This window comes from Aethalodelphis obliquidens, unplaced genomic scaffold, assembly GCF_003676395.1.
Source record: "Aethalodelphis obliquidens isolate GAN/ISIS:26980383/991018 unplaced genomic scaffold, ASM367639v1 scaffold650, whole genome shotgun sequence".
Classification (NCBI taxonomy): Eukaryota; Metazoa; Chordata; class Mammalia; order Artiodactyla; family Delphinidae; genus Aethalodelphis; species Aethalodelphis obliquidens.
The window spans coordinates 1,163-12,714 of record NW_020838561.1 but is presented as its reverse complement, the minus strand read 5'-3'; the positions used below and the strand labels follow the sequence as shown (position 1 = coordinate 12,714).

Sequence of the window (11,552 nt, the reverse complement as noted above, 5' to 3'; positions counted from 1 at the left end):
AGTGTGGTGTGAGCGTTCACAGCAGTTACTGCCTGTAGAAAAATATCCCTTTATTTTCCTAGGGGCCTGCAATTCCACCACCGGCACGTCATTCCTGATCTTGCTTTGTTATAAGCTATCCTCAGAGAGGATACACAGAGGGAGAGAAGATTTGGTGCAGAAATGAGGGCTTCGCAGACAGAACTGCTGGGTGAGGACAGGCAGCGACTAGATGCGTCCTTGTGGGTCTCAGTCTTTTCACTGCCCCCTCTGCCGGGGCAGGAAGGGTGCCCTTGTGGAGCGTGTGTCCAGCAGTCCCCAGGCCAGGGGGAATACAACTACAGGTGCCACGGGCCCCTCCCCTGCCAGCAGGTGGGCATGGGCCTCCACGTGCACAGGCTAATCCTGGCTGCTCGCCACTTCCTGGGGGGAGGGGCTGTTGTTATGGTGGGCATCCCTGACTGTGGGATGGTACACTCGTCTTCACCTCACACCTGACCCCCCCTGAGGCTTCCCTCGGTCCCAGGCAGACCCTCAAACCGATCACAGGATCCATGAAGTTCCTGGGACATCTGCACGTGGTCACTCTCAGCTGAGGCCTCTTTGTCCTGACTTAGTGGGCTTGGGCCCACAGCCCCGTCCCAACCTGTCCACAGGCCTGGCTCCTGGTCCACAGTCCTCTGGGTGTGTGGAAAATGAAGGGATGCAGCACCCAGGTCCGGGCAGGGCCAAGGAGGTGTAGGGAAGCCCTGTGTCTTTATCCCTGTTCCCTCACCTGCTCTGGCATAGGGCCTGGCTGCGTGGAGGAGGTTGCTGGTAAGCTACCCAGAGACACCTCCTGGCCTCCAAGGCCCCTTCTCCCTCTCCTGTGTGCCCCATGGGGCTCTTCTCCTTGCGCCCCTGGCCCTTGTGGAAGGGGGTCAGATGCCTGGCTTCTCCTAGCCAGTCAGAGCTCTATCAGGCTCCAGGCAGATGTCACCATTTGGGGGCAGCTAGACCCAGAAGAAGGCAGGCCCCAGCCCAGAGTCACCCAGCTAGTGAGGACAGACTCCTGTCCCCGGCCCGGCCCCTGCCCACTCTTAACAGCCTGTTATCCTGGCCAAACTCGGGGCAAAACAGGCAACCTTAAGACAAAGGAAGAGGCCAGTCAGAGGTGTAGGGTTGGGGTAGCAGAGAGAAGCCCCCTGGGTGGTCCCTGCAGGGGGTCCATGCTGCCTGGGCCTCCCTTCTCCAGGACCCTCTATCAGCTCCCACAGTCACTACCCTTCCTGTCCCAGCCCCAGCCAGGGCCCTGCCATCAGCCTGCTGCAGCTCTGGCAGTAGCACCCTCTCACTCTCTCCCAGCCCTGGTAAGCACGCCTGGCAACAGGGATTGTCTCCATTTCACAGGCCGAAAAGCTGAGTGAAGGTGGGAGGGGAAGGAAATTATTTGAGGACATGAAGTAAATTAGCCGAGTCTGGAAGTCATGTTTCTGTAATTTAATCTACATTTAGGGAATTGGGGTCAGAGATGAAGGAATAAGATACCAAGCCCTATGGGTTCCAGTCTGGAGCAGGGGGCAGGAGGCAGAAACCAGGACACGGAAAGCAATGACATAACAGATGTGCTGTGATACACTCGGTGGCAGGGGAGATCCAGGGGGTGGAGACCATTTCTGGTCAGAGGATGGGATGGGCGAGGTTCAAGAAGGCTTCCGGGAGTAGCTCGCACCAGGGTTAACAGTGAAAGCGAGCCCTGTACTTTACGGACAGTTCCATTGGAGAAAGTTGCCAGAGTTGAATTGCACTGGATTGAAAATTTGGGGACCAACTGTGGCAAAACTTAAATGTCAGGTGTGTGGAGGTGATGGGGAGCCAGAAAAGTAAAAGGGGGACACCCAGAGGTGCTTTTGGAAAAAAAAGTCTCTGGCAGCAGGGTAAATGGAGGGCCCACAGGCCCCACGTGGAGAGAAATGTCGAGTTCTGAGCTCTGAGAAGGGCAGCGGGGGATGCGGGGGGAAGCGGGGGGACAAGGTTCAGTGGCACCACAGGGGTCAGGCTGACAGAACTCTCTCCCTATGGGGGAGAGAAAGGGAGGAGCCAGTGTGTCTCCTCTGTATCTGCCTCGGGGGAAGGGGTGGATGGTGGTGTCCCGCGCAAAGAAAGGCAGGGAAATCGGGAGAAGCAGGTGGTTCAGGGCAGAGGCTGGGGGGACAGATGCTGAGTTCTGCGTGGGCCGAACTGAGTCAGAGGTGCTGTGAGACCCCTGTGGGGAGATTGGGGGTCTGGAGGTAGCAGAGAGCTCTGAGCCCAGCGATGGTTGTGGAAACCAAGTGAGGGGTTGAGATCACCCCAAGGTAGGGGTGCAGAGGGGAGAGGGGGGCACGGAGGAGGGACCCTGAACAACTCCTATGTGAAAGGCAGCCCTTCTCTAGAGCTGCTCTATCCAATACAGAAGCCACTAGCCCCACGTAGCTATTGAGCACTTAGGATGGGGCTAGTCTGAACTGAGATGTGCTCAGTATCAAGGGTTAAAAAGTACATACCAGATTTTGAAGGGAAAAAGAGATGTAAAAATATTTCATTAATACATTTATATTGACTCCCTGTTGAAATGCTAATATTTTAGATATATCAGGTCGAGTAAAATATAGTATAAAAATGAATTTCACCTCTTTCTTTTTACTTTAAAAAAAATGTGTCAACTAGGAAATTAAGAATTATGCACGTGGCTTGCCTCATACTGCTATAGGATGACACTGTTCTAAACCCTGAATTCCACAGGATGTGGAATAAGTGTTGAGGAAAAACAACAAAAGCAGAGTGGGAGGGTGGAGACTAACGTTTGCAAGATGCTGCATTGCCCACCGTAACCAGTGTCTATACTGCAGGACTTGTCAAGGCATGTATTAGCCCCCAAACTGAGTTGCCCACAGATATTTCCCCTTCCCTGGACTTCCTGTGAGAGGCAGTTTCTGCAGAATCCACTGTGAGAGACAGTGTTTTAAAGAGAGAAGAAGAAGCCTGTGAGGCGCCTAGAAGGAGGCCAAAGAGCAGAGAGGGCAAGCAGGTCAGAGGAAGGGCTGGTCTGGGGCTTCAGAGGGCTGAGCGGAGCTGGAGACCCCAAGGGAAGCCCCTAGCCAGGCTTGCGGCCACCTGGGCAGAGCTCACTCCACAGGCGCAGGCGGTAGCGGAATCGCACCTCGTGGCTGGGCTGTGTGGTGCCAAAGCCCCAGCGCTGGGGGTCCACGGGTGGCACAGGTGTGTCAGGGTCCACCAGCTCCAGGTCAAAGTGTGTGACCACGAGCAGGACAAAGAGCTTCATCTCGCTGAGGGCCAAGAACCTCCCAGGGCAGATGGAGACACCCGAGCCCCATGGCATGGTGTAGTGGTGGATCTTCTTGCCTGCCTTGTAGAAGTCTACTTTTCGGCTGCCGCTGGGGGTGAGGAAGCGATCGTACTTGAAGGTGGTGGGCTCCGAGTGGATGTCGGGGTCCATGTGCACTGAGAGATAAGGGAAGAGGGCCAGGATGTCTCCCTTGCGGAGCAGGTACTCCTGCCCATTGGCCATCTTCAGGCTGTGGTCACTGTGCACCACCCTGAGGAGGGTCGGCGCGGCCCTCAGCCGCAGTGTCTCCTCCATCACGCTGTCCAGCACCGGCATGCGGTGCAGGGCACCGACATTAAAGTTGAAGGACTGCTTGGCCTCCAGCCTGGCCTCTCCCAGGACCTGGGTGGCCTCCTCCCTCACAGCCCGCATGGCTTCTGGATGCTTCAGGAGGAACAGGAGGACCCAGAAAGAGGTAGGCCCTGTGTTACCCTGGGAGGCCCAGAGCATCATGAAGTTGAACTTGTCCTGCATGGCTGGGGCGACTCCCTGCTCCCTCAGAAACTGAAGCATATAGGTGATCCAGTTGCTTATGCCGTACTTCTCCATGTTGTGTTCCACAGAGAGCGTCTTATGGAAGAGACGCTGGAGCCGGCCCACTTCCAGCCACTCCCGGGGTCCCAGTAGGGAGTAGACAAACCTGGGGAACAGGCGGTCGAACTTGCGGAACTGCACGAATAATTCCTCTGCCTGTAGCAGGTCCTGTTCCTTGTCCTTTGTGTAGCCAAACAAGCCCAGGTAGCCGGCCTTGAACAAGATGTTGTAGCAGAAGTGAAAGAGGCCATCCTCACGCCAGCTACTGGCATCCAGACTGGGGCCCGTGGGCCCCAGCATAACCAAGGACAGGCTGTCCAGCATGGCTTTGTTGAGCTCCTCCAAGCCATTCCCCATGAGGTGCTTGGTGCTGGCTGAGTGTATCATCTGGTAGTCTCCCTGCAAGGAGCGGTATCCAAATACCTTTAGCACCAGGCTTTCCGCATACTCCACAAAGTCTAGTCTTCTCTGCGTATCCTTGAGGATGGGGCCAAAGGAGAGAGGGTCCATGACAAAGGTGAAGTACTGGCCCCCTAGCTGCACCGTGAATATGTCCCCGTGTTTAGCCCGCATGTGCTTCAGAAATTCAAACATATTCTTCCGGAAAGCTAAAGCATGGCCCAGCCAGGGCACGGAGCCCTTATCCAGAGGGGGCTCCTTGGGTCTCTGTTGCCGGAGCAGCTCCTGCAGGCACAGGTACCCCACAGTGGCCACCATCAGAGCTCCCAGCACCAGACCCCAGAGCACCATGGCTGTGCTCTTCCAGGTTGAGCTCTGGACACGTTGTTCTCTGGGTGCCAGAGAGTTTGGGAGGTCTTGACAAGTTGAGGGTAGAAAAATCTGTCCACCTGGACCTTGCCCGGTGACTGCAAGTTACAGTAAATAACCCTGGCGAGACAGTACCTGGGAGCAAAACGTTCCCCTGGATTTTGTTAGGACCTTGTCATGTGGGAGGAGGAGGCGGGACTAGGAAAAAGCCCAGAAGGAAACCTCTAGCTATGGTCACAGCCCCCTCACCAGCTTCAGGCTTTGTTCTGACCTTTCCAGACCCAGCTCCAGCAGCTTCTCTGCCAAGCCTTCCTTGACTCCATCCTCACCCCCGTGACTTACTGATTATTCACTCCTTTATTTACTCATGAATTCATGTATTCATTAATTTGCTAGTTCATTCAGCAGAAATGCACCGAGCACTTACTAAGTTTCACATCCACCCCTTCCTTATCTTTAAAAGCCTGCATCCATTGTCCTGCAACCACATCCCTCTGACCTCTGTCTCCACCGTCACATTTCCTTCTCTGATTCAGATACTCCTGCCTCCCTTATAAAGGACCTTGTGAGTACAGTGGCCCCACCGGGATCATCCAGGGTACCCTCCCTAGCTCAGGATCCTTAATTACTTCTGTCAAGTCCCTTTTGATATGTAAGGTAACATATCCACAGGCTTCAGGGATTAGGATCTGGATATTTTGGGGAGGCTACTCTGTTGACCTGTAGGGAGACTACGTTTCCCAAGGAGGCTCCATAAAGCCTTGGGGGCATTAATGGTGGAATCTACCAAGGCTGGACCAGCCAATGAGGGCAAAACCTGGGCAAGCAAGACCTCCTGAGCTCAAATCACACCTCTCTCAGGTGGCCCCTTTTGAAAACTGCTAGACAGGGCAGAACAGAGGCCGAGAATGAGATGAGACCAGGGACAAGGCACTGTTTCTGAGTCTGAAGACCTGGGGCTCAGATGCGCTCAGCCAGTGACTTCCTGCGTGATTGTGGAGAAGTTACTTTGCTCCTGGGTTAAGTGGGGCTGACCGTTCCTTCCTGGTTTGCCTTCCAGGACTGCCAGAGTTGACATGAAAGTGCCTGGCCAATTGTCACGTGCATATGACACATGTTGGTTACTGTTGTCATCGTTGTTGGTATTATTGATGAAAGTGATGGGAGGGGCTGGTGGCCCCAGAGGTCCAGAGAATGTGGAAAGATTCCCAAGGTGAACGATCAGGAGGCCAAGGCCCCGAGAGGGAAAAGAACGGAGTGTTCCAGGTGAAGGGAGCCTTGTAAAGGTGACCTGGTCCAGCCCGGGGCCTGCTGACCTTGACTTCTGGCTTTGACCAAAGCAATTATCAGACTTGGTTGTTTGCTAAAGCAAAAGCCAGAGACTTTCAGAAGCCAGGTCAGGATCAAGGTCAGTGCTAACAGACTAGAAGAGCTGGTATTTAATTAGTGGTAACTCCTGACTAATAAGCCCTAATCAGGCCCAAGTGCAGAAGGGCGCTCCCTCCTCCCAATGCCAGCAGCTCATGGACTCCCAAACCAGCCATGTGCTGGGGGTGGGGGTGGGTGCCTATACTGGTGCCCAGGAAAGAGGGGCTCAGGGACAGGAGAGCCCAGATGCACAGGAGGGGAGTGAAGGACGGAGAAAGGAAGGCACAGGGCCAAGTTCTCAAGGCCAGTCAGGAGCAGAGCCCAGCCCTAGTTAAAACCTCCCAGGCTGAGGTCTTGGGGTGGGGTTAGGACATCTGTGTTTCCCCAACATCTGGCCCAGAAGCCAGTTGACAGGAGCCCAAGGGTGGGACAGAGGCTCAAGGAGTAGGAGGACTCCAGGGCTCTCCTGAGAGAGGTTCTGCCTCAGCAGAATTGCATATTTCCATCACAGGGTCACGGTGTCATGGATACTAGAAGGATCAGCTGAGGACCTGAGTCAACATTTCTTTCAAAATTCTACCTGGAAAAAAAAACAGACTAAACTTCTACTGGGAGGGAAAGGACTGGGGAAAATGTTTGCAATATATATGTAAAAAGCTAAAATCCTTACTATATAAAACCTCTTATAAAATGAGAATCCCACCCATTAAAACAGTAAATCATGCACAGAAGACACACATACAAAATAATACATTCACTGTATTAAGAGTTCAACCTCATTTGAATCAAGGAGTAAAAACTAAAATACAGAGGCACAAGGTGGAGTTGGTTTGTATTTCTGGGTTTGTGGCCCATTATCATCACCAGCCAACAGGTCTTATTCTGGTGGCTGTGCATGATTGCCTGCTTGGGCCACAAATTCTTTTTTTTATCTCTTTCCTCTCTCCTCCCCAAACCCTCTTCCCCATTGGTGAACAATCTAGTGGGCTGAACATGAAATCTCTCTCCTTTTAGAACACAGAACAGGATTGAGCATAATCCTTGGTTCATGACACGTTTCTCACTGGTTCATGTGAGGCTCTCTTTTTAAAATTATGTTTAATAATACAATTAAAACCTGGGAAACTGCTGCCCAGAGAGAACTTGACCATGGACAGTGACCTGCCCCATCCCATGTCTCTAGCTTCTCCTGCCAGGCAGCCACCATCTTCAGTCTTGTGCCTATCTTTCCCCTGTCTTTTATCTCTTTGAGCTCCTTCACAGCATATATTCATATACTTCCTGAGGTGGTGGTTGTTTTATATATATATATATATATATATATACATATATATATATATATATGTTTCATTTGTCTTAATTTTATTAAAAAGAGTATCATGTAAATATTTTTATCATGTATGTATTTTTATGGAACCTGGAGATAGCAGTAAAGAGGTAGAGACACACAGGGTGATGATGAGGGTTGGGGGGAAGGGGTCTGTGATGTCTCCCACGTTTCAGTCTTAGGTGACCGAATAGCTGGTGGAGCTCTTCAGTTAGATAGACAAGGGAGAGGAGAAGAGGCTGGTTTGGAAGATGATGAACTCAGCTCTGGGCAAAGCAATAATTTAAGCAAATGTTTATTGAGTGCCTCCTATGTTCTGGGCATTCTTCATAGAGCTCGAAATGCTCTGCCTGAATTATAACATTTAAGCCTCACAAGAACCCCACGGAAAGGCACTATAATTAATATCATGTTAAAGATGGGGAAACTGAGGGATTAGTAGGTTTAGTTCTGAGTCTGTCGACATGCTGGTTCACACCTTTCTGCTGCAAACCTAGAAATAGTGGATAAAATATTTTTAAAATATTAAATATTTATAAATGAAGATATTGACATAAAACTAAATATGTATAAATAAAATATTTTTAAAATAACCAAAGGAAGGGAAATCCTCAAGTGAGAGAAGTAAAGAGAGTTCAAAGCCAGAGTAGGCACACTAGGTATTTATAGAAAAAGCAAGCCCCACTGAAGAGAAGCTCTCATTAAAAAGAAAAAATTATAAGCCACACAAAGAAGAATAATTTCAAGCCACACGTGAGGAAGAGTATGTACACAATAAATAAGTGAACTGGTCTCCCTAAATAATAAAGAAAAACATGAAAGACATTATCAGTCTTTATAAATGATGAGGGGGAAAATAAGAGAAACCATCATGAAAGAAGTGAGTACTGGGTTTCCCTGGTGGTGCAGTGGTTGAGAGTCCGCCTGCCGATGCAGGGGACACGGGTTTGTGCCCCGGTCCGGGAGGATCCCACATGCCGCGGAGCGGCTGGGCCCGTGAGCCATGGCCGCTGAGCCTGTGCATCCGGAGCCTGTGCTCCACAACGGGAGAGGCCGCAACAGTGAGAGGCCCGCGTACCAAAAAATAAAAATAAAAAAAAAGAAGTGAGTACTGTGAGAACATCTGAGGTTAAGTCAGCTACCCAAGGTGACATAACTATTCAGTGGTAGCCTTGGGCTCCTCATCCTTGTTCCCGTACTTGCTAGCCTATGGGTTACTGGCGTGAATGTGAAGAGTCTATTGGACACCCCAGAGCACTGGCTAAAGTGGGTTTGGAGAGAGGGTGGATTTGTCTCCTGTTGCTCACACTGCTCTCTGGCCCACAGAGCTCCAGCACTGGATGTGTCCTCCCGCCATGGCCGCCACCGCCTCTCCTCTGCCACCCAGCACCAAGGTGGCCAGTTCTGAGAACAGCAGCTCCTTCTATGACTATGAGTACTTCCTGGGCGACGTGGCCTTCATGCTCTGCAGGAAGGACGAGGTGCTGTCGTTTGGCAGAGTCTTTCTGCCACTCTTCTATGGCCTGATCTTTGTGCTGGGCCTGAGCGGGAACCTCCTTCTCCTAGTGGTCTTGCTCCGGTATGTGCCTCGAAGGCGGATGACCGAGATCTATCTGCTGAACCTGGCCATCTCCAACCTCCTGTTTCTGGTGACGCTGCCCTTTTGGGGCATCTCTGTGGCCTGGCATTGGGTCTTTGGGAGTTTCTTATGCAAGGTGGTGAGCACCCTCTACACCATTAACTTCTACAGTGGCATCTTCTTCATTAGCTGCATGAGCCTCGACAAGTACCTGGAGATTGTTCACGCTCAGCCCCACCACCGGCTGAGGACCCGGGCCAAGAGCCTGCTCCTCGCAGCTGTCGTGTGGGCTGTGGCCCTGGCTGTCTCCATCCCCGACATGGTCTTTGTGAGGACGCAGGAAAACGCCCCAGGCGTGTGGGACTGCTTTGCGGATTTTGGGGGGCACGGGACCATCTGGAAGCTCTTCCTCCGCTTCCAGCAGAACCTCCTGGGGTTTCTCCTCCCCCTGCTTGCCATGATCTTCTTCTATTCCCGCATTGGCTCCGTCTTGGCCAGGCTGAGGCCCCCAGGCCAGAGCCGGGCTCTGAGGATGGCCATAGGCCTGGTGGTGGCCTTCTTTGTGCTGTGGTTCCCGTACAACGTCACCTTGTTTCTGCACTCGCTGCTGGACCTGCAAGTCTTTGGGGACTGCAAGGTCAGCCAGCACCTGGACTATGCGCTGCAGGTGACAGAGAGCATCGCCTTCCTCCACTGCTGCTTCACCCCCGTCCTCTATGCGTTTTCCAGCCGCCGCTTCCGCCAGTACCTCAAGGCTTTCCTGGCCACTGTGCTCAGACGACACCAGGCTCCTTACCTTGCCCAGACCCCACCGTCCAGCTATTCTGAGAGTAGTAGGCTCAGTGGCCAAGAAGATATAACGGGCATGAATGACCTCGGGGAGAGGCAGGCTGAGGACTCCCCCAACAAGGGGGACACAAGGAAAAATTCAGCCTGAGTGGCCACACCACAGTCCATGAGAGCAGATGGGACCCAGCTCAGCTGTGCGTCCACCAAAGTCCTCCCTTCAGAGGTCTCAGTGACCATGTTGCTAAACCAGTCAGTTCTTGGTCCTCAGCCATCAGCAGCGTTCACTGTCTCCTGTCTTTTCCCTCCTCTTTCTCCACTGCCTTCCAGGACTCCATACTCGCTGGCCTGAATGGCTGCCGTAGTTTTCCAGCTGACCTCTGTGCTTCCTATCCTCGTGCTCTCATCCAATCTACACCCAGCAACCAGAGTAACCGCAACACCCTCAGCCATCTCTCCCATCCCCCTCAGAGTAGCCCGAGGCCTGCCACCCACCAGACTTCCGCCTTCCCTGTGGCTCAGCTGGGGGAATATTACTGCAAGACTGTTTGCTATCACAGCCTTGAAGGTGGATCCAGGGTCTGGCAGTCAGGAGGGGCTGGAGGTACTCCACACATGGGAGTCTGCGGGTGGGAGGCAGAGTGAACACGTGTTCCTGGTGGTCCAGGAGCATCTGCCTCCCTCTGCCTCCCACGCCCCCTCTCAGGAGGCTTCAGGGCTCCCTAGACCCTGCACTATCAAGTCCAGAACGTTTGTCCAATTTAAGCCTGGAGCTTTCACAATTAGAATCCCATACACCATTTCACGCTTGTACTCCTTCACCTCCCTTTTCATTTCCTGGTTGCCACGCCCATTGTTCTTTCCTGCAGGTTCCAGTCTTTGCTTTTGCGCTTTCTGGCTCCCTTATGGAACAGGGATCATTTTCCAGCCAGGTATCCCCTCACCCTTGTCGTGTAACTGAATCCTCCTTGCTCTGGGAAACCACTCCGGGGTCACTCTGCCCTGTGCTTAGGGTGGAGGTTGGGTAGAGCATGGGTCTTTGATCAGTGATGACCTTATGTTTCCCTGGCACAGTGATTCATTTATGGATGGACACATGACCCAGGCAGAGCTTGTGAAATGTTACGTGACTAGAGCATGCTAGAACAGAGGCATGAAACTGAAGCCAAGGGGATGTGAGGTCTGGAGCTGCTCCTTCATTGGCTCGAAGTTCAGAAGGTGAGGTGACAGCAGTGAGTGAGCAGATCCTGGGGGCAGCGCTCGAGCCCTAGAATCAAGGCACGGCTGAAGCTCATCCCAAGCCTGGACTTGACAGTGACACGAACCAATAAATTCTTTTCCAGTTTGGGGTGGTGGTGTTTTGTTACTTGCGATCTAAGGATTCCTGACGGATATGCCCTGCCTGGGTGCTTCATGTCTCCCACGGTCAGCATCCTTCCTGCCCGCTGACACGTCCACTGAGAAGCCTTTCACCAGGGAGCCCCTGGCCTACAGTGCCATCTCTCTTTCCTGAGCTTCTGAAGCATCACTGCTTTCTCCTACCTCCCAGAGCCACGTGGCACAACCTGCCATGTCCTGCCGTGTCTGTCCTGCAAAACCCAGCACAGAGCCTGGCAGACAGTAGTGCTCAGAGGGAAACCTTTAGATGGATAGATGGAGACCAGGAGGACATACGGCTGGGTGAACGTAAGCTCCGGGGAACAGGGACTCTGCCTGGTGTAAAATCTGCGTCCCCCGTGCTTCAGTCAGTGCTGGGAATGTAGCAGGTGCTCACTACCTTTTTTTTTTTTTTTTTTTTTTTTGAATGAATAGCTGGATGGATAGAGAATTGAGCAGGTGGTCAG

General features: G+C 52.5%; 2 protein-coding genes across 2 annotated transcripts; one reads left to right on the top strand and one right to left on the bottom strand.

Moving 5' to 3' along the window:
• Window positions 1–2,148: 2,148 nt before the first annotated feature.
• On the bottom strand, window positions 2,149–5,105 carry CYP8B1 (cytochrome P450 family 8 subfamily B member 1). Its single transcript, XM_027100234.1, has one exon. The coding sequence runs from the start codon at window positions 4,628–4,630 to the stop codon at window positions 3,095–3,097; it is 1,536 nt and encodes a 511-aa protein (XP_026956035.1). The 5' UTR covers window positions 4,631–5,105; the 3' UTR covers window positions 2,149–3,094.
• Window positions 5,106–8,394: 3,289 nt separating this feature from the next.
• ACKR2 (atypical chemokine receptor 2) lies at window positions 8,395–11,055 on the top strand. The gene has a single exon (XM_027100233.1). It carries the CDS (start codon window positions 8,684–8,686, stop codon window positions 9,857–9,859), a length of 1,176 nt encoding a protein of 391 aa, XP_026956034.1. The 5' UTR covers window positions 8,395–8,683; the 3' UTR covers window positions 9,860–11,055.
• The last annotated feature ends 497 nt before the right edge of the window (window positions 11,056–11,552 follow it).

Bases quoted from the DNA above. Each gene is read 5' to 3' on its own strand.
- CYP8B1 (XM_027100234.1), bottom strand. From the start codon at position 4,630: ATGGTGCTCTGGGGTCTGGTGCTGGGAGCTCTGATGGTGGCCACTGTG.
- ACKR2 (XM_027100233.1), top strand. From the start codon at position 8,684: ATGTGTCCTCCCGCCATGGCCGCCACCGCCTCTCCTCTGCCACCCAGC.